Genomic DNA, 20,947 nt, shown 5'->3' on the forward strand with positions numbered 1-20,947 from the left:
ATGGGTGTTTGCACTTAAGGCTAAGAAAAAAAGAAATTTCCACATCTCTCTGGCTGCAGCCTTTTTGAATTCTCTTGAAACAATTACCTAGAAGATAAATTCTTCCTACAAATCCCAATATTAAGGCATTTCTTCATTTTTTAAAATTTTTGTTGACCTTTATTGTATTCATTTATTTATATGCAGTGCTGAGAATCGAACCCAGTGCCTCACAAGGCAAGTGCTCCACCAGAGCCACAACCCCAGCACCCCCCTTCCTTTTCTAAAAACCTCGCTTGACCTCTTATTTGTGAAATAAAAGGTCATTTAGTCTCCTCAAATCTGTGACTTAGTCAACTAAGAATACCTTGCTCTGGTAACTAGGTGGAAGATTTCTCATCTGTGATCAACTTTTCCTTTTTAAACAGGACTCTACTTCTGCCCAACTTACATCCTTAAGGACAGCAGAGCACTTGCCTACCGTGTACTAGGCCCTGGGTTCAATCCCCTGCATTACAAGACAGTAAGAACATATGCCTCAATGCCTAGTTTAGAGAAGCAGCCCAGTGCCAAGCTTAGTAAAATCCTTTCCCATACATTCTGCAACTTCAAGATAGACATTAAGTACACTGAGCCAGAACCTATTTCAAGTTATTAAAAAATAATGAAGTGCTGGGCTGGGGATGTGGCTCAAGCGGTAGCGCGCTCGCCTGGCATGCGTGCGGCCCGGGTTTGATCCTCAGCACCACATACAAAGATGTTGTGTCCGCCAAAAACTAAAAAATAAATATGAAGTGCTTTGGGATGTAGCTCAATATTGTGCTTGCTTAGCATATCCAAATTCTCCATGCTGGAATGGCACACCCCTTACAAAAGTAAGACTTAGTAGGCTTTGTTCATTTCCTAACTCCCACAAGAAACAACAGATTGCCTATTATGACCAGGTCTCAATACACCCAACATTTCCCCCATTAGGTTTCCTGCCTTTTTAAAAAATTCCTCCAATTACCAATGATGCAATTCAGTGTGCAAAAAAAGAGCTACATGAAAATACTCTTGGTGAAGTGTTTTTACACATGCAAGCTGTCCCTTCTCTCCAACTTAATGTAAAAGCTAACACAAATATTAACTTTAAACAAATTTTTATTACACAAAGGTTGTCACATAATTGGATATTTCTCTACTTTGTACACAATTATTCTCCACAGAAAGGCTTCTGAACTTCTCATCTGGTGATGGCAAGCACTAAAATCCTGATTTTAGCAGAATAGTAGTAGAAATGCCTCAATGATTTAAGTTGAAAGCAGTACATTGGTACATGGCTCTTGCACCCAGTATCAGGAATGTACAAATGTCTTTATTCAAAAATACAAAATAAATTATTTGTAGGCATGGACAATGACAGCAGTAAACCATTATATACTGTCAACTGAAACCAGTAACTGATGGTTATAGTGATTTTCTTAAACATCAACCAGCCTTTTCTTCAGTCATTCTCAACTGACTTCTCTGAAGTTATTGGTGAGGAACCCTGCCTTGAGCTTCCTGTCACAGTTCATTAATAATGGTAAAGCACTATTCTGAGAATTAGAACATGCCACCTCCCATACCACCTCCCATTCCACCCATTCCACCCATTGCAGGGTCCTTTTCTTCTTTAGGAATTTCTGTGACTACGACTTCTGCTGTAGTTAACAGAGAAGCAACTCCAGCAGCATCCAATAAGGCAGTTCTTACAACCTAGAAAAAGTGTAATGAAATGTTATTTTTCTCTTAGAAAAATGAGTTATGATAATTAAATTTGTCTCATATTGAGTTGTTAAAAGAATTTTAAAAGATACCTTCATTTTACTTATTTTTTTTAATGTGGTACAGAGGATTGAACCCAGTGCTTCACATGTGATAGGCAAGCACTCCCCCACTGAGGTAAAACTTCAGTCCCTTCTAAAAGAATTTTTAAAAAATATTCAACTAGGGCTGGAGCCTTAGCTCAGTGGTAGAGTGCTTGCCTCATACACATGAGGCCCTGGGTTCGATCCTCAGCACCACACAAAGATAAACAAAAATAAAGATATTGTGTCCATCTACAACTAAAAATATTTAACTACTTACCTTTGTTGGATCAATGATTCCTTTTTCTACCATATTCACAAAATCTCCAAGCATAGCATCATAGCCAATTTCTGGGGAACTCTGCAGAATTTTCTCCACTATTAAAGAGCCTTCAACACCTGCATTCTTAGCAATAGTCATTGCAGGAATTTTGAGTGTTCTTTTAATGATTTCTATACCTGCAAAAAAGCAATTTTTAGCAAATTTACTTTCTTTCATTAGTATCACTATATTATTCTACTTCAGTTATTCAGGAAACCAAAATCAGGCTTCAAGTAAACTCATTTGAAAGTTTTGTTTCTTTACCAATTTTCTGATCTTCATTAGCTGGAGTTAGTGAGTCCAAGGCTGGAATGCACCGAAGCAGAGCACAGCCCCCACCCAGAACAATGCCTTCTTCAACGGCAGCTCTTGTAGCATTGAGGGCATCTGTAACTCTGTCTTTCTTTTCATTCACTTCGACATCACTTGTCCCACCAACCTAAATGTTAAAAGAATTCCAAGTAGTATGGTCTCTCCCATTCAAGATTTAGACGCCAGATCATTTCTAAAAAGCACCCAGGGCCAGCGGATCCCAAGTTCAAGGCCAGCCTCTGCAACTGAGATCCTTTCTCACAAAAGAAATGTTTTGGGCAAGAAATCAGAATTTCCATGACCAAGTTAATCCCATAAATATTAAAAAAAAAAAAAAAGAAAAGGCTCAGAAGCCAAGACACTTTACCCCCTATAATAAATCTTACCTTCAGCACAGCTACTCCATCTGAAAGTTTTGCCAGTCGTTCATTCAGTTTTTCCTTTTCATATTCACTATTTGTTGTTTCTAATTGCTCTGTAATTTCTTGAATACGCTTTTCAATTTGAGCTTTATCACCTTTTCCTTTCAAAAGCATGGCATCATCTTTGGTGACAATGACCTCTCCAACTTTTCCTAAATCATGAGGCTGAACATCTTCAATATTTAGGGTCAAACCCTCCTCACCAAACACCTACAAAAAACATTACAAAGTGAATGCCTATAAGTTACAGTGTCTTCCTTTGTACCAAGTTTATTAATGCAAGTATTTTGACAGGAGAAACATCTTGAAATACCATATAGTTTTTCAAAGCTACTACTAGGTCAGAACAAGATTTGAATAGTCTTTCATTGCATTTCCAACTTCTCACTTAATCATCACAATTGTCATTAGTATTATTTAAGAAAACATCACCCAGTCTAAATTCTATATCCATTCTATCATATTCCTTCAAAACTGAAAACAGATATAGTCAGTAAACCCATTCTTATGCCAGACTAATTGCAACGAAAGAAAGGGAACCCAATCTAACTCCCACTTTCCAGACATCCAACAGAAACAGATAGTAGACATTTACTCATACATTCAGACCTGGAAGTATAAATAACATACAGTAAATGAACATCACATTTAACTTACTGCACCACCAGTAGCAATAGCCATATCTTTAAGTTGGTTCTTTCTGTTGTCACCAAAACCTGGAGCTTTAACTGCCACAACCTGAAGACCAACTTTCAGCCTGTTAAGAACAATTAATGATAAAATTTAAATAGAATAAAAATACCCGGCTTAGTTCCCCTTAAGTTGCAGTACTATTACTTAGGACTGCTGCCACTGATTTTTCTTTCTTATTTTCTAACTTTGGTCAAATTAAGACCAGAAAGATATGAGACAGGCAGGACTATTTTCTACTCACATACATATTCCTATCTGATTACCTTTAAAAAAAATAAACAGATAGCCTCCCATTGCAGTTCAACAGCTAGACCCAGGAACAAAGAACACATCATTTTATGTTAAAGGGTACACTGATAACTATTTTATAAATGGTAAAAATAGTAAATAGTAATAATGATATTAAATTTGAGTCATTTAATAATCATTTTGCTCTATGGGTTCCAATCAATATTATACAAGTTAGTTAGTATGAACAAGCAATGTTCTGAATAGATTCCTTTAAAATAAATGTTATATAAAGCTGATGGTGACATTAAATTTACCTGAAATTTTATCAGGTAAATGAATACTTGGAATACAAAATCAAAGAAATGTCCATCTGAAAGCAGATTGTAGAACAGAAGGAATATTTAGATTTGACTCAGAGCTGGTCTATAGTACCGAGACAGAAATCAGAACAGTAAGCAGTGATGATATGCCAAGTGAATCAGACATCAACTTCACAGCTATCTATCAGTAAATGATTCAATAAAAACTCTGTAGGCTTTAGGGGAAGTGGATGTAGCTTCATGGTATATAGTGCTTGCCTAGCACATGTGAGGCCCTGGGTTCAACACTCAGCACCACAAAAATCAAAACAACTACCAAACAAAACAAAACAACAACAACAAAAAAAACACCAAGGTAGGTTAGGCTTCAAATTTCACTATCTACAAAGTTTTTCTTGACTCCTACTCCCCACACTTTGGAAACCTAAGTAAGCAAGCTCACATAGAACTTTTCGAACAACTCAAGGTATTTTATATCTGAAATACACTTGCTAATTAATTTGTACATTTTCACTATAACAAAACTAGGAAAGTATTGGGTTGGATATACCTTGATTCTAAGATAAAAAAAAATCTTAATGCTCGAGATTATGTTTATAGCATGAACATTACTTGTATTAAATTTTAAAGTGATATATAAATACAGATTAGTGAAGAACTCACTTTAATTGCTAATTTCTTTCAGATTGTTTATTAATGTTTACACATGACATGAAGTGCCTAACATTGTTTTATTGCCCTAGCTACAAACAAGTGAATCAAGCCAGGCATGGAAGCACACTCCTATAAACCTAAAGATCCAGGAGAGGCTGAGGCAGGAGGATGGAAAGCTCAAGGCCAGCCTTAGCAACTTAACAAGGCCCTAAGCAACGTAAGACTTTTTTTTTTTTTTTTTTAAAGGGCTGGGGATGTAGCTTGGTAGTTCTGCACCCCTGGGTTCAACCTCCCATACTGAAAAACATAAGTGATTCAAATGTGGAGACACAAAATGAATATCTCAAACAGAAATATAAATAATTCTTTCCCTTAGAAATATAAACCACATACACTGCCTATTACCTATTCAAAACAAGTGTACTTAGAGCTTCTCCATCAACATCTTCAGCAATTATGACCAATGGTTTACGGTGAGCATTGGCAATTTCAAGAGCAGGTACAATGGACTGGACGCTAGAAATTTTCTTTTCACTCAACAGAACATAAGCATCCTGGAATTCACATTTCTGACCTGCAAAAACAATGTACGTTTCAAATCAACATTTCACTACTGAGAATAATTCGACCACAACTTATTTAATGAAAAGTTAAAACAATGCTTCAATACCATTATTAAAAAAGTGGTGAAAAGGTTCATATTTTTTCCTTCTTCGCTTACTATAATATTAACTTTTAAAATATCACAAATCTGGGCTGGGGTTGTGTCTTAGAGGATTTAGCGCCTGCCTAGCATGAGTGAGGTACTGGGTTTGATCCTTAGTACCACGTAAAATAAAATATATTGTGTCCACCTATAACTAATAAATGTTAAGAAAAAATACTACAAATGCTTTCTAGTGGTGTGCTACCAACTAAGTAACACCTATACTAGTGAGATGTATTTTTAAAGTTTTGCTCTTACCTTTTGATGTATTAATAAAGTATGGAGAGATATAACCTCTATCAAACTTCATGCCTTCAATAATTTCCAATTCATCCTCAAGTGTTTTTCCATCCTATCAAAAGTCAAAGAATTAGATATAGGACTTCACTGATAAAACACAAAACTTGGAATTACAGACCAAATTAATAACAATACAACCCACTGGTCGGTCATAACTCATTTAGAAAGAAGTATACAAATGCCTAGAGCATTCAACTCCAATTCTGCAACAATTTCCCAAAATATATATTTGAATAATTCTACCAGGGGAATGAAACCTAACTCAGAACAGATTCATTGCAGGAAACCAAAACTATTAGTTCACACAAAACCCAGTAAGTACTAAATTCCATAGAGATGAGAACACATTAAATAAAGTTTCAATTACCAGACACCTCATTCAAGCTATAGTTAAAAATACACAGTTGCCAAGCAGATGCAGTGGCACATGTCAATGGTTCTAGCTACTTGGGAAAAAGGAAGAGTTTAGGGCCCACTGTCTCAAAACAAAAAACCAAACACTTACCTTTACTGTAATCACACCCTTTCTTCCAACCCTTTTCATTGCATCAGAAATAATGTTGCCAATTTCTTTGTCTCCATTTGCGGAAATGGTAGCAACCTGAAATAATTGTTACTCCTCAAAATTAAACGGTAATGCTATTGTCCTCAATCAATACCCTTGGAGTTTCCTAGTAGCTTCCAAACTGATACTTCTATCCAGAAGAAAGGGGAATTCACTACATATTTTTTTCTTCTCCATACTGGATATTGAACCCGAGACCTCACACATAACAATGTATAAGCAACACCAAGTCTTTAAAACTTGTTTTTTTGTTTGTTTGTTTTTAATTTTGACACCAAGTCTTGTTGCTCAGGCTGGTGTGGAACTTTTTTTTTTTTTAGTTGCTGATACTTTGTATTTATTTATATGCGGTGCTGAGAATCAAACCCAATGCCTCACACATGCCAGGCAAGTGCACTACCTACTGAGACACAATCCCAGCCCCTCCACAATACCTTTATTTTACTTAATTTTATGTGGTGCTGAGGCTCGAACCCAAAGCCCCGCGCATGCTAGGCAAACACTGTACTGCTGGGCCACAACCCCAGCCCAAATACATTATCTTAAACAAAAACAGCAAGAAAAAACTGATCTCATTATTTTTTGTTGGCAAATAAGGTGATATCATAAATTGACATTAAGGGTAGGAGTTTAGCTCCATAATAAGAGTGCTTGCCTGTCACATGAAAGACCCTAGATTCAATCCCTAGCACTGCAAGTAAAAGCATAACTGACAAGAATCAAGAACATGTTCGAATGAATCCATTTTACAGCCACACAGAATAACCCATAAAGATCCAAATGACAGGATGTGACTTTGTGGTCTTGCCTAGCATGTGCAAAGGCCCTGGTTTTATCTCAAGCACAAATTATGGCAAGAGAATTTTAAAAACATTTTAGAAGTGCAGGGCATGGTGGCATTAGCAGGCAAACCCAGTAACTGAGGATGCTAAAGAAAAAGGATAACCCAGCCTGGGCAACTCAGGAAGACCTGCCTCAAAACAGAAAATAAAAAGGATTGGAGGATGTAGCTCAGTGTTAAAGCACCCCTGGATTCAATCCCAAGTACGAAAAAAACCAAAACAATAACATACCAACCCGTACATATCACTAAAAGCAAACCCTTATCATAATATTACAAAATGTCCTTACCTGAGCAATTTCTTCAGGAGTTGTCACAGGTTTAGACTGCTTCTTGAGTTCAGCAATTACAGCATCAACAGCTAACATCACACCTAGTTCAAAAACATATATTGGTTTCATTACTTCCATGTACAGTAGAAATACTGAGGTGACTATTTACTGGTACTACACACTGAACCAAGGGTTCTTATGCATGCCAGGCAAGCACTCTACCACTGAGCTACACTCCCAGCTCATGACTAATATTTTAATCCCTTAATTAAGTCTGTATACAGCTTTTGTACCAGTGCTTTTCCTAATCACACGGAGTTGGATAATATGCAATGAAGCAGTAACTTAAGATTTACCTAGTGTAAACCGAGTCTCACAATACCAAAATTATTTTGAAACCGGACCAAGAAAAGGTCCATGGGTATAATTTCAAGTCTTTCTAATTAAAGTATGTTGCCTGTCTCTAAGGTTTACTCAACACCTCTCACTCCATTATATGACAGAAAAGAAGTCTTATTTCCAAAAAGTAGTATTTTTAGAAATAGTGAAATAAAGACATTCGTACCTCTCCTGATTTCCACAGGATTAGCACCCTTGCTAATCTTCTCGAAGCCTTCTTTGGCAATAGAGCGTGCCAGTACAGTAGCGGTGGTGGTGCCATCCCCGGCCTCTTCATTTGTATTATTGGCAACATCTTGAACAAGTTTAGCTCCAATATTTTTGTATTTATCCTTTAAATCAATTGACTTTGCAACAGTCACACCATCTTTTGTTACTTTGGGACTTCCCCAACTCTGTTCAATAATTACAGTTCTTCCCTATAATTGCAGAGGGAAAAAAAATATGACAAGACCACTATAAAAATTATACTTAATTTTTTAAAAAAAGCAGTCTTTAGAAATAAGGCAATTATGGGCTGGGGATATAGCTCAGTTGGTAGAGTGCTTACCTTGCACACACAAGGCCCAGTTCAAATCCCAGCACTACACACACACACACACACAAAGGGCAACTATTTAAAATCCTCAATACAAATTGTGTCATTCGTATCAGTCCCACAATATGAATCTCAAGGGCAAGTTCATCCACATTCTTAGTTTACAGACAAAAATGACCTCTCCACTTCTCTGCCAAGAGCATTAACTTTGAATGAGGTATTATGGGAGGTAAAAATCCTAGGGACTAAAAGATGTCATCTTATAAAATGAACAAGAACATAAGACAAACTATAAAATTCCAGAACATTATTAAAATATTTCACACTTAAGTTTTGGCTGATGCCTGTTTGCTTTAAATTCAACAAAATAATAACCATCATTAAACAGTCTGCTCTTCCAGGTTTACTAAACACAGCACGTACAGGACTGGAAGTGTTGGGATCTCAACCAAGCTAATACTTTCTATTCCTGAATGTGAAATGGAATATTTTATAACTGAGCAGATAACTATAATTTGAACTAGCTTCAATTTAAAAAGAAGCATCACTTGGCTGCATACCACCTTCAAAGGCTTCCTCAAAATATTGCCACTCAGTATTCAATGATATAGAATTTTATATGTGCTTTGGAACAAGTGATGGTATAAACACACTATTATCTATGGGGAAAGAAAATGAGACGCTACAGTTCAATGGGCAATAGTTTTCCAAGTGCAGATGAAAAAAGTTGTGGAGATGGATGGCAGATGGTTGCACAATGAAAATGTAATCAATGCTCCTAAAGTATGCACCTAAAAAGAAAAAAGGGTAAAATTTTAGCTAGGGTGGCACAGGCCTGTAATCCCAGCTACTCAGGAGGCTGCACAAGGAAGATCAGGGAAGTTGGAGGCCACCTTAGAGAACCTGCCTCAAAATAAAATAAAAACGGATGGGGATGTAATTGCAGGGGTAAAACAACTGCCCAGCATTCAGGAGGCCCTGATCCACAATAAAGTGTAAATTTTTTAAGCATATTTTACTACAACATAAACACACACACACACTTGAGATATGGTAAGACATAAGCCATACTCTTTCCTCCCTCTATAAATATTAACTACTGGGAAAAGATCCAAAATTTAATTCAAGTAGGCAATCAAAATTGTACCTCTAAGTTTTAAGAATCCACCTTGAGCTATGAGTTACTTCCCGATTACATCACACATTGTACAAAATAAATCGGTGGATCTGGCTGAAGCAGTTTAAGTTTTAAGACCACTAGATCTAGATAGACAAAACAAAAAACCGTTCCCAGAAAATACAATAGCTTCAAATTCTTTTAAGTACTGTTTCATAGTCCAGTGAGACTACCTACATTAATAAAACGTTATTCCTTGCTTAATAATATTGTAATTAAAATAATAAAGAATACTGATACCTTTGGCCCCATTGTAACAGCTACAGCGTCGGCTAAAAGGTCTACACCTTGAAGCATTAAGGCTCGGGCATCTGCACCAAATTTTACATCTTTGGCATAAGCCCGAGTGAGATGAGGAGCCAGTGCCCTAGACACTGGTCTCATCTGGCGAAGGACTGTGGGTAGTCGAAGCATTTCTGGGGAAGAAAAGGAGATGATCAATAATAGCACTACCCTCGTGTCTCAGCAGAGACATGTCCACCTGTGTTTAAAAAAAAAAAAAAATACATGCAACGTTTGCTGTGGGCTGACCTCTGATAACCACCACTATGTCAGAGCCATGGAACGCAGGGCAGCTTCAGAACAGTTACTAGCCCTAGCTCAGAAAAGACGCCCCCAGGCCTGACCTACAGCACTAGCACAAAGCATATCCGACTCCTTTCCCATGGCCACCTACCCCAGTCGCTCCAAACGAGTTAATATTTTACCGCTAAAATGGCCTTGAAGGAACCACTCCAAAAATGTCCCTGCGAAACCCAGGCAGTGGGAGTAGAGAGGAAGGTTACAAATCCGAGTGAGCACGTAAGTATAGGTATACTTGGCGATGCAAAACGCCGCTCAGCAAAAATTGTCTCCAAGTATCCACCCGAGGTTACTGTATCAGAACAAATTACCAAGGCCGCGATGAGTGCACCCGCCCGGCCCACTCCGCAGCCCCACGTGTCTTCCCTTCAGGACGCCCCCAGCAAGGTCAAAAAAGGAGGTACAGTATCTCTGCTACCAGCGGGGCAAAAACCAGTTCCTTCACGGAAGCTACCACTCGCCCTGGCGCCCCGCAATCGGCCTGGAGCGGGTTGCACATGAGCGCCCAAGTAGCTACTACCCCCAGATCCTATCCCGCAGGCATGTCCGCCCTCCTTCCCACGCCTGGACTGGGGCCGCGAACCGTCCGCACGTGATAGGAACCCTCATGGCCGCGCGAGGCCTGGCTCCGCCGGCTAGGCCCGCAGAGCCGTGGAGAAGTACCGGCTGCAGCCCGCCGGCATTCTCTGGAACGTCTGCGTTGGAGGAAGGCCTACTCCGGGGTCGCCAGTCCCAGAACGAAGCGGCACAGGGCGGCCGCGTACCTGCGGGGCGTCGGCAGGGAGTGCACGCGGCAAGGCAGACCGTCTGCGGCGAGTGAGGGACAGAGTGCAAGGCGCACACGGCAATGTGCCCGAATCCCCTCCCTCCGCCACCCCTTACCCCCCCTACCCGCCCTGCGGCACCGCGTGTGCAGGCGGCTCCCGCCCCCTCCGAGTCGGCGGCCCGGTCATCAGCATAACTTGCTCGCGAGCCCCGCCCCTCCTACCGGCGCAGGGTCAGGCTAGCGGGCCCAGTCCTCTCTTGCCCGCTTAGGCTAGTTCCCGGGCCAATCTCCGTTCCAGAACTTTCCGGAAAGCGCCGCGCTCTCTTAGAGTCAAGGGTCAAATCGCGTCATTTCCGGGAGGGGACACAGGGGTAGATCTTTCACCTGGGCTGGCTGCCTAGAAAAGCCTAGAAAGAGCGCCTCTTTTCTTCCGCCTCCCAACCCTCGCGTCAGTGGCCTGCGCTGAGTCCTTGGGACGAATCACGGCGCGCGCTGGCGCGGCCGCCCCCTCTCCCGGGGGCGGGGGCAGGGCAGGATCCAGCGCGCGTGCGCGCGGGACGGCCTTTTCACGTGTTCCGAGGGCCGGACTGCGGGTCTCTTTGCGGCGGCTGCACGAGAGCAGAGTCCGAGCTGCGGCGGCGCGAGTCATGGTGAGTCCTGCGTGGCCCGGAAGCCGCCGGATCCTGCTCGGTTAGGATCCAACGGGAAGTCCCTAGCGGCCCTCTTTTGGGCCTGGTAGGTGATATGGTGGGCCACTTGGTGACCGCCCCCACCTGTACCCCGGGGAGGTACCCCCGCTCGACCCCTTCCTCCACCGCGAGTTTTTTGGACGCACGGGTTCCGCAGGCGTTGTGGGTAGGGGGCGGGAACTTGGACGCGTGCGTGGCTGCCCGCCTGCTTCTGCGGGGCCTTCGTGGGTGTGTGTCTTGGAGAAAGCATGGCCTCAAGTAAAAAGATTGACCTTCATCGTTTCCTGGAAGTGTCTAGAAAACCTGAGGACGGAAAATATTTGACCTTGGAATGAACTAAGATTACCCCTAAAATAGACTGGTTGCTGATGGCGAGAAGCCACAACGACCCTAAAGGGACATAGGGAATGGGAATTAAATATAAGTTTTGGTGTTAACTTTGAACTCCAGAACATGTTAGATGTAATGCTTATAGTGGTGTGGTCTGTTGAATGTAATTTGCATAGTGTTGTTTCAGCTCTTTTAACATTTTTTTTTTTAAACAGGCTGGACAAGCATTTAGGAAGTTTCTTCCACTTTTTGACCGAGTATTGGTCGAAAGGAGTGCAGCCGAAACTGTAACCAAAGGAGGCATTATGCTTCCAGAAAAATCTCAAGGAAAAGTATTGCAAGCAACAGTAGTAGCTGTGGGATCAGGCTCTAAAGGAAAGGTAAATGGGCCACAATGTGGAACTAATATTTTTGTGTGCATTGCAAGAGAAAAAAGTAAGAAAACCTTGTGTTATTTTCTAGGTAATCTCTAACCTTGCTTTAATGAAAGTGATTGTAAAATGATCACTTTGCTTGTTTTATATGATAGGGATTTCCAGTGTATTGAAATTGTCCTTATTTCCCGTGTTGAAATTGTACTTAGCTTTTTGGTAGGTTCCTTGTGATCATTTTCTTCAAATTCTAAATTTTTGACTAGACAGAAGGTTATGTCTCAAGAAGTCACTAGGTTTTTTGACAATTCACTGAAATTAACTCCAATCATTGACCTTTGTTGGCATACCTGTGAAACGAACAGTTGACCTTATCCTTGTAAGTTTTCTCCAGTTAACTGTGTAGACCTCCAGCTTTTTAAAGTGTCGGACAGTAAATGCTTTTATATATATTTGGGGGTCAAATATGATAACCACATTGTTCCAGTCTCCTCAAACTTAGTTCTACTAAGGAACTGTCCTGGAATTAGGGATAGGAGGACTTTCAAGAAACCCTTTTATTTCACGTGTCCATAGATTATGTTAATATTTAACAATTTTAAAGTTAGGTTTGGTTAGTTAAACTTTGCTTTTCCAGTAAAACTCCTTGGGCTTTTACCCTGAAGTCAGAACCTGAGTTTTAGTTGAAGTATGTTCCTTATTGCAAATTAGGATTTTAAAGTGATGTTTTGTTGTGAAAAACTGCAATTCTAGTATAAAGTAGCCACCCAATTACCTTCATTAAGTGAGGGTTGGGATTGTTTCTCAGCAGTAGAGCACTACCTAGCATGTGCAAGGCGCTGGGTTCGATCCTCAGCACCATATTTAAAAAAAAAAAAGTATTGTGTCCAACTACAAAAAAAAATAGATTTTTTTTAAAGCTAAGTGAACTGGATGTATTTGCTGATAAACATCTTTATTATCTTAAGGGTGGAGAGATTCAGCCAGTTAGTGTGAAAGTTGGAGATAAAGTTCTTCTCCCAGAGTATGGAGGCACCAAAGTAGTTCTAGATGACAAGGTATGTAAACTTAATAGTTCTAAAAAGAAGTTAAGTATTTGCTCTTAGCTGTCAACTAATAATTTCTCTATTTGCAGGATTATTTCTTATTTAGAGATGGTGACATTCTTGGAAAGTATGTAGACTGAAACAAATCATTGTTGAAATGGCATCCTATGAAGCTGCCCATTCCACTGAAGTTCTGAGATCTTTCATCATGTAAATAATTTCCATGTGTCTTTTATAATAAACTGATGATAATCTAATAACATCCATTGTCTCAAAATCTTAGTTTCCCTGTACTTGTGTAAACATTTCCAAATAAAATATGTAATGAATGGTTAGTCTTTATTTTATAACTTAAGGTGGTTTAGAGTTAATTTTTGTGTTGAAAATTTTATTTCCTGAATGAATATTTCCAGTTTTCAAAACAACACTACTACTTAATCTATTTGGCAAAAACATGCAAGGCGAGATATAGTCATAACATAGGCTGAATGCCTTCTGTTTTCCAAGGTAGGAACTTTGTGGTGGTAATAATAAATAACCAAGGACACTCAGTAGGAAGTATCAAAGCCAGGATTTGGACTTCAAGATGCTATTTAAAACTATCCTTTGGCTTTTGCTATGTTAGCTACTTCTGAGAATTTAGAACACATTATTTGAATTAATTTTGCTGATCAACACTGGTATTGAGACAAGCACTCTACCACTGAGCCACAATCCCAGCCCCCATAAGTTGAATTTAACAGAAAGAAAATGAAACATTTTCACTGAAGGAGATAACCTCCCACCTCTTGAGTCCCTTTCTTCCTCCAGGGAGAAGTCTTGTCTTTTCTTCTTTGCTGTCCTCAATAAAGCTTCTACTTTCCACTCTTAAAAAAAAAGATTCCAACCTGTTCTAGAGTTAACTCTTAAGCAACGATCTCAGCTAATGGCTATTTCTTTTTTCTTTTTTTGTACCAGGGATTGAACTGAGCCATATCCCCAGCCCTTTCTTTGTGTTTTTATAAAGACAGTTGCTGAGTTGCTTAGGGCCTCATAAGTTGCTAATGCTGGCTTTGAACCCTAAATCCTCCTACCTCAGCCTCTCAAACCTTTGGGATTATAGGCATGTGCCACTGTGCCTAGCAGTATTTATTAGTTTTAGTTCTTTTTTTTTTTTAATTTATTGTTGGTCTTTCAAAATATTACATAGTTCTTAATACATCATATTACACGGTTTGATTCAAGTGGGTTATGAACTCCCCCTTTTACCCCGTATACAGATTGCTGAATCACATCAGTTACCCTTCCATTGATTGACATATTGCCTTTCTAGTGTCTGATGTATTCTGCTGTCTGTCCTATTCTCTACTATCCCCCTAGTTTTAGTTCTTTACTAAAGTAGTATGTGCCATTAGTATGTATATACATTTCTCGGGCTGGGGATGTGGCTCAAGTGGTAGCGTGCTCGCCTAGCGTGCGTGAGGCACTGGGTTCGATTCTCAACACCACATAAAAACAAAATAAAGATATTGTGTCCTTGGGCTGGGGATGTGGCTCAAGCAGTAGCACACTCGCCTGGCATGCCTGCGGCCCGGGTTCAATCCTCAGCACCACATACAAAGATGTTGTGTCCGCCAAATACTAAAAAAAAAAATATTAAAATTCTCACTCTCTCTTAAAAAAAAGATATTGTGTCCACCTAAAACTAAAAAAAAATATGTATATACATTTCTGTTTGTGTTGATGTCTGATATACTAAAGTTAGTTTTTCTTTGTTTTGGCCTCTGTCTTGCTGTCCTCATGTCTCAGCCTCCCAAGTTACTTGAGATTACAGGTATCTGCTAAATTTAATTTTTGTCAAATTTAGAAATACGCCTTTTGTTGGGCATGATGGCTCATGCTATAATCCCTCCATAACTAAGGAGGCTAAGGCAGGAGGATGGAAAATTCAAATCCAGCCTCAGCAATTTTGTGAGACCCTATTAAAACCCTATTAAAATATAAAGGGCTGGGAATGTTGCTAAGTGGTTAAGCACCTCTGGGTTCAGTCCCGGTACCAAAAAAAAAAAAAAAAAATGCATTTTAGTATTCAAGTTGATCATAAATTTCATACTCTGCCTCAGGCTAGATAGTTGTTTTTTTTTTTTTTTTTTAAGAGAGAATTTTATATTTATTTTTTTAGTTTTCGGCGGACACAACATCTTTCTTTGTATGTGGTGCTGAGGATCGGATCAAACCTGGGCCACACGCATGCCAGGCGAGTGCGCTACTGCTTGAGCCACATCCCCAGCCCAGGCTAGATAGTTTTGAAGCCCAGGTTTATCTTCCCAATTAAATAATTTTGGGCAAAGGTTGAAAAGCAACATAGTGGTCTGAAACATGCAGTTCCTGAATTTTTAAGACAAAGTTGTTTTCCCTATTTTAATCAATATTTATTTAGTCATTCTGTTAGGCAAGCATCACAATAGAATTACTTAAATGTTAAAAAATTTATCTCCTGATTTAGTAGGTTTGGATGGGGCTTTCACATTTTATGTGTAACCAGGTAATTCCAAAGATGAATCCAAGGTTTGAACACTTTGATCTCAAAACTTACTTGTGTGGGTAAGTTGGAGAAATGGGAAAGCCATGGCCTTGAGCAAGTGTCCTAGGTTATTTGTGACAGGCTGTGCTGTTGCTGTTTTATTTTAAAACTGGCAAAGCACAGCTTTAGGGAAGGTGAAGGTGAAAGTAGTGCTCTGAAGAATGAGCCAAGGGGGAGAGCGGCTCAAGGCCTTTTTGTGATACATTTTTTTTTCTTACAGTTTATCATTTTTACTTTTTCTGCTTAGTATGTGCAGGAAGTCATTTTGGTATAATTAATAGCCATTTTGGCTCTGGGTATTATTTCAAATTCTGAAGCGTCTACTACCTGAAAGTTCTTCCCATGGTTTCAAGTTTTTCTTTTTTTTTTAAATGTTGATGGAATTTTATTTTATTCATTTAGTTATATGTGGTGCTTAGAATCAAACCCAGTGTCTCACACATATAAGGCAAGCACTCTACCACTGAGCCACAACTCCAGCCCCTCAAGTTTTTCGTTTTTCTTTTGGCCTTAATGGGGAGTGAACTCAGGAGCATTCTACCACTGAGCTATGTTCCCAGCACTTTTAGTTTTTTTTTTTTTTTTTTTATTTTGAACTGGTCTCACTAAATTGCATAGGTTGGTCTCAAACTTGCAGTCTAGGCCCAGATTGAATTTAGTTTTGTTTTGTCATGCTGGAGATTGAATCCAGGGCTTTGTGCATGCTAGGCAAGCACTCTACCAACTGAGTTATATTCCCAGCCCTTGTTTTTTAATATTTTGATCTTGGCTGTATCTGGAGATTTTCCTATTAAAAAATAACAGGCAATGTATCAAACCACTCTACTCTTTTACAGATTAAACCTAGTTCTTGAACCATGTAAAATTTAACTCAAGTCATGCAGAATTTCATCTCATTTAGCCTTAAGACGTTGACTTGGAAAAACACCAATGGGCATTGTCTGGCTTGTGTGTCACTTCAAAAAGACCAGTTAATTAATAGTATTTTTAAGTCACTTTTTAATCATGTGGGAGGCATTGTGGGCAGTGGGGATTCAAGAAATGTAGGAGAGGCACACAATAAACAAGATAATAGCATGCTTTTCATGTGAAGAAATTGGAAAAGCTGCTTAGGGAATAACATAAGTAAGTACCCTGTTAAGAGGATAATACTGTGACTTGTCTCTTCTGATCATTCTACTTCCCAGAAAGTTAAACTATTACATTATCTGTTGCAACCTTAGTGGCTTTACACAACAGTAAATATTTCACACTATATATGTAGATCAGAAATTGGGAGCTGGTCGAAGTCTGGGGGTCTAATGAGGCTGCCATTATCTGAAAGCTTCACTTGGGCTAGACAGTTTCAAAGTGCACTCACGCCAGCAAGTTGATGCTTTTGGCAGAAGCCCTCAATTTCTCACCACACAGACCTCTGATATGTCTGCTTGACTGACTTCACACTTGAAAGCCATGATCATAGGGCAAGAGACTAAGGCAGAAGCCCACTGTCTCATAACATCAAAAGTCACATATCAACAACATCCTATTGGCTTTTCAAATCAGCCCTATTCAATGTGAAAGAATCAGAAGTGTGTAAATACCAGAAGATGACAGTCATTGGAGGCCAACAACTGCAGCCACCAATTTGATTAAATATTTTGGAATATTGCTAAGAGACAAATCACAAGAGTTTAGTATCATTTGCAGTCAGTTAAGTTTAAATCCAAAAAAATTAACTTTGATAAATGTTCAGCAAATTTACTGAAGATGCATAAAATCATAAATGACACTGTTTTGTCCAACTGTGAATGTATATTACTATGGTTTTCTGCTGCTTCAACTTTACTCAGCCTGCAATGAAATTTCCTATATCTCATGAAAGTGCTACCCATACTTTAAAGCATATTTCAGCTACTTCTTACATTGTTCACTGGCTAAACTGTGCTTGGCCTGACTTCCTTTAAGCCAGGATTGATGCTACAGTCCCATACTTGGCAATGCCCAGTAACGGAAAAAAGGAACCATTTCTTTTGGCATCTCCTTTTGAAAAAAAGAAACCTTTTTCCCAAAGTGCTCCATCAGACATCCTTAACATTTCTTTAGGATAAAATGGAGTTAAATGCCTACCCCATACTAATCATTGGCTTAAGCTAATAGGGATTTATCCCTCACTTGGGGATGAGATTTACCTTTCCTTGGTCACAGGAACAAATAGACAAGGAGCAAGATCCAAGTCTGTTTGCAAAGAGACTGCAAAAACGGAAGGGGTAATGAATAGGCAACCAACAGGAGCTGCTATACACTGGAGGCATTCTGTTTTGTAGTATAGTAATCTACATATTGCCCTTAAAGTCTTGGAGGAAAATCATAGCATCTAAAACATTCATGTTTCTCACCATCTTACCCTGTACTTTGCATATGTTACTTGTTCACTCTTAATAGTCCTGTGCCTCAATGTTTTAGTCAACAACTGCATATAAAACAGTGGTCTTGGGGCTGGAGATGTGGCTCAGCGGTAGCGCGCTCGCCCGACGTGCGTGCGGCCCGGGTTCGATCCTCAGCACCACATACCAACAAAGATGTTGTGTCCGCCGAGAGCTAAAAAATAAATATTAAAAATTCTCTCTCTCTCTCTCTCTCTCTCTCTCTCTCTCTCTCTCTCTCTCTCACTCTCTCTTTAAAAAAAATAAAAATAAAAAAATAAAACAGTGGTCTTGTAAGATTATATTGCCTAGTGACCTCAGCCATTTTTGTTTGTGCAAGTACACTATGATGTTCGGTCAATGACAAAATTGCCTAATGATGCATTTCTCAGAATGTATTTCTGTTAAATAAAGCAGAATTGTACTTCGATTTAAAAATTACCCAAAGTCACCAGGTGTTGGGGGGGCACATCCCTATAATCACAGCTACTTCAGAGGCTGAGACAGAAGAACTGCAAGTTCAAGGCCAGCCTATGCTATTTAATGAGACCCTATCCTAAAATTTTAAAAAATCATCAAGGCAGAAAGAACACTCCTGGATTTAACCTTCAGTATCCCTCTCTCTCATATATACACACACATACACACACACACACACACACACACACACACACACACCCTGAAACACTTCCCAAAATGAATTTCATACTAGAGAAGATATTTTGAAAATTATGATACTTTAGATTTATAAAAATATTTTCTTCAGGAGACTTCTAAAACTGTTTAATATTAATTTTGCTTTTGTAGTCTGTTCAGTAGAGGAAAAGGACTATGTAGAACCTTCATTACAATTTAAGAAACTTTTTTTTTTTTTTGGTACTGGGGATTGAACTCAGGGACATTCAACCACTGAGCCACATCCCCAGGCCTAACAGGGTCTCAGTGGGTTGCTTAGCACTTTGCTTTTGCTGAGGCTGACTTTGAATTCAAAATCCTCCTCTCTCAGGCATGTGTGTCACTGTATCTGGCTACAAATTAAGAAGCTTTTAATTGATAACCTTGTTTGAAGTCTTAAACTTTTACTTCTTTTGGTGGTACTGGGGACTGAACTCAGGACCTTGAATATGTTAAGCAAGTGCTCTACCACTGAGCTATATTCCCTCAGTCTTTGTTTGAAGTCTTAATCAAGTGAATAGTCAATAGTCAAGTGAATCTAGATTGATTCTCAGCCCGGGGTCATTTTCTTTGGTTTATATTGCCTTTACCTGAAATAGTCAAATAGGCTCCTTGACCTGAAATATTCTAGTAACTCTTCATTACATCTGTTATTACTGATTAAGCTCTTTTCTTCTTTTTTTTCCTGGTGGTGGTTGGGATCAAATCCAGGGCCTTGCACATGCTTAAGTAAGCACTGAAACACACATGACTAAGCTCATTTTAAATTTTCTTTTCCCCTCACCCCCAACATTTTTCTTGTTTGAAGATCATAATCTGCAGGCTGACAGAGTAATGAAAATGTGAAGGTTGTGAAGTAGAAACATTTCAGCCCTAAAGAACAAGGTTCTTCTGTGAGCAAGGTCAGGGTTGACATCACCATGCAAATTTATTGGTCTTTCCAAAGAGAATGATGAGTATTTTTTTCCTGAGTTTAACATATATTCATCCATTTTTTTTAACTTTTAAACAAAATGGGCTGAAACTATTTAGCAAATCTGGAATTAATAGAACATTAAAATGACCCCCCCCCCCCCCCCCCCGACATAGGTAACTACCATTTACACTCTGAGAAATTACCACACAATCTGTGGAATTTAAACGTAGTCCTTAGAGTGAGTAGACCAAGAGACATACCAAGAACTCTGCCTTTTCACAGATCCTTCTTCCATCTCTGGTAGGAAGGTAGTTTTTGAGTGTCATTTGTCCTAGGATGTTCTATATTTAGTGTTAAGAATTGCTGATCTGCACGTCTCCTTTGTTAAACTCTAAATAACATATGGTGAAAGTCTTGGGCTTTTCATGCTTGTACTTCAGTGCCTACCACATAGTGGGCCTTTTATGTTTTTTGCAGTACTGAGAATTGACACAGGTCCTCTGCATGCTGGGCAAGTGCTGTAGCCCTGAGCTACATCCCCAGCCCTTAATAAATATTTGTTGTATGAGTAATCTTTTTTCTTTGGTGGGGGGTTACTTGAGGTTTAACCTAACTGAAACACATCTCCAACTCTTTTTTTAAAAAATTTTTTTTAGTTGTTAATGGACATTTATTTATTTATATGTAGTGCTAAGACTCAAACCCAGTGCCTCATACATGGTAGGCAAGTGCTCAGCCACTGAGCCAAAACCAAGCCCCCTAGCTCTTTTTATTTTTATTTATTTATTTAATATTATGTTTTAATTGTATTTGGACACAATATCTTTTTTTTTATTTTTTTGTGGTGCTGAGGATCAACTCAGTGCCCCGCACATGCTAGGCAAGCACTGTACTGCTGAGCCACAACCCCAGCCCCTCTCTTTATTTTTCATTTTGAGACAGGATCTTGTTGAGCTGCTCAGGGCCTCACTAAATTGCTGAGTGTGAGGATGACCTTAGGCCTGACCTAAGCAACTCCATTTAAAAAAACCCCAGTTTGAA

At 39.3% G+C, this 20,947-nt stretch overlaps 2 protein-coding genes across 3 annotated transcripts; one reads left to right on the forward strand and one right to left on the reverse strand.

Annotated features, from left to right (window-relative positions):
* Positions 1-1,104: 1,104 nt before the first annotated feature.
* Hspd1 (heat shock protein family D (Hsp60) member 1) lies at positions 1,105-11,230 on the reverse strand. 2 transcript variants are annotated; one of them, XM_077803071.1, is made up of 12 exons: positions 11,134-11,230; positions 9,804-9,979; positions 8,015-8,267; positions 7,468-7,550; positions 6,277-6,372; positions 5,730-5,823; positions 5,171-5,339; positions 3,525-3,624; positions 2,832-3,077; positions 2,398-2,572; positions 2,092-2,270; positions 1,105-1,719 (listed from the first exon to the last, which is right to left on the reverse strand). In XM_077803071.1, the coding sequence occupies exons 2-12, from the start codon at positions 9,975-9,977 to the stop codon at positions 1,567-1,569; spliced, it is 1,722 nt and encodes a 573-aa protein (XP_077659197.1). In that variant the 5' UTR covers positions 9,978-9,979; positions 11,134-11,230; the 3' UTR covers positions 1,105-1,566. The 2 variants fall into 2 exon arrangements, with proteins under 2 accessions (XP_077659197.1, XP_077659196.1); XM_077803070.1 differs by lacking the exon at positions 11,134-11,230 and adding an exon at positions 10,910-11,011.
* A 113-nt stretch (positions 11,231-11,343) lies between these two features.
* Positions 11,344-13,682, forward strand: Hspe1 (heat shock protein family E (Hsp10) member 1). Its single transcript, XM_026399305.2, has 4 exons — positions 11,344-11,561; positions 12,146-12,310; positions 13,270-13,359; positions 13,437-13,682. The coding sequence occupies exons 1-4, from the start codon at positions 11,559-11,561 to the stop codon at positions 13,485-13,487; spliced, it is 309 nt and encodes a 102-aa protein (XP_026255090.1). The 5' UTR covers positions 11,344-11,558; the 3' UTR covers positions 13,488-13,682.
* The last annotated feature ends 7,265 nt before the right edge of the window (positions 13,683-20,947 follow it).

Source organism: Urocitellus parryii, chromosome 1 (genome assembly GCF_045843805.1).
Source record: "Urocitellus parryii isolate mUroPar1 chromosome 1, mUroPar1.hap1, whole genome shotgun sequence".
NCBI lineage: Eukaryota > Metazoa > Chordata > Mammalia > Rodentia > Sciuridae > Urocitellus > Urocitellus parryii.

Bases quoted from the DNA above. Each gene is read 5' to 3' on its own strand.
- Hspe1 (XM_026399305.2), top strand. The intron at 12,311-13,269 runs GTAAATGGGCCA...TATTATCTTAAG, and splicing joins GATCAGGCTCTAAAGGAAAG to GGTGGAGAGATTCAGCCAGT. The intron at 13,360-13,436 runs GTATGTAAACTT...CTCTATTTGCAG, and splicing joins AAGTAGTTCTAGATGACAAG to GATTATTTCTTATTTAGAGA.
- Hspd1 (XM_077803071.1), bottom strand. From the start codon at position 9,977: ATGCTTCGACTACCCACAGTCCTTCGCCAGATGAGACCAGTGTCTAGG. The intron at 5,340-5,729 runs GTAAGAGCAAAA...TTGTTTTTGCAG, and splicing joins CTTTATTAATACATCAAAAG to GTCAGAAATGTGAATTCCAG. The intron at 2,573-2,831 runs GTAAGATTTATT...TTTAACATTTAG, and splicing joins ATGGAGTAGCTGTGCTGAAG to GTTGGTGGGACAAGTGATGT.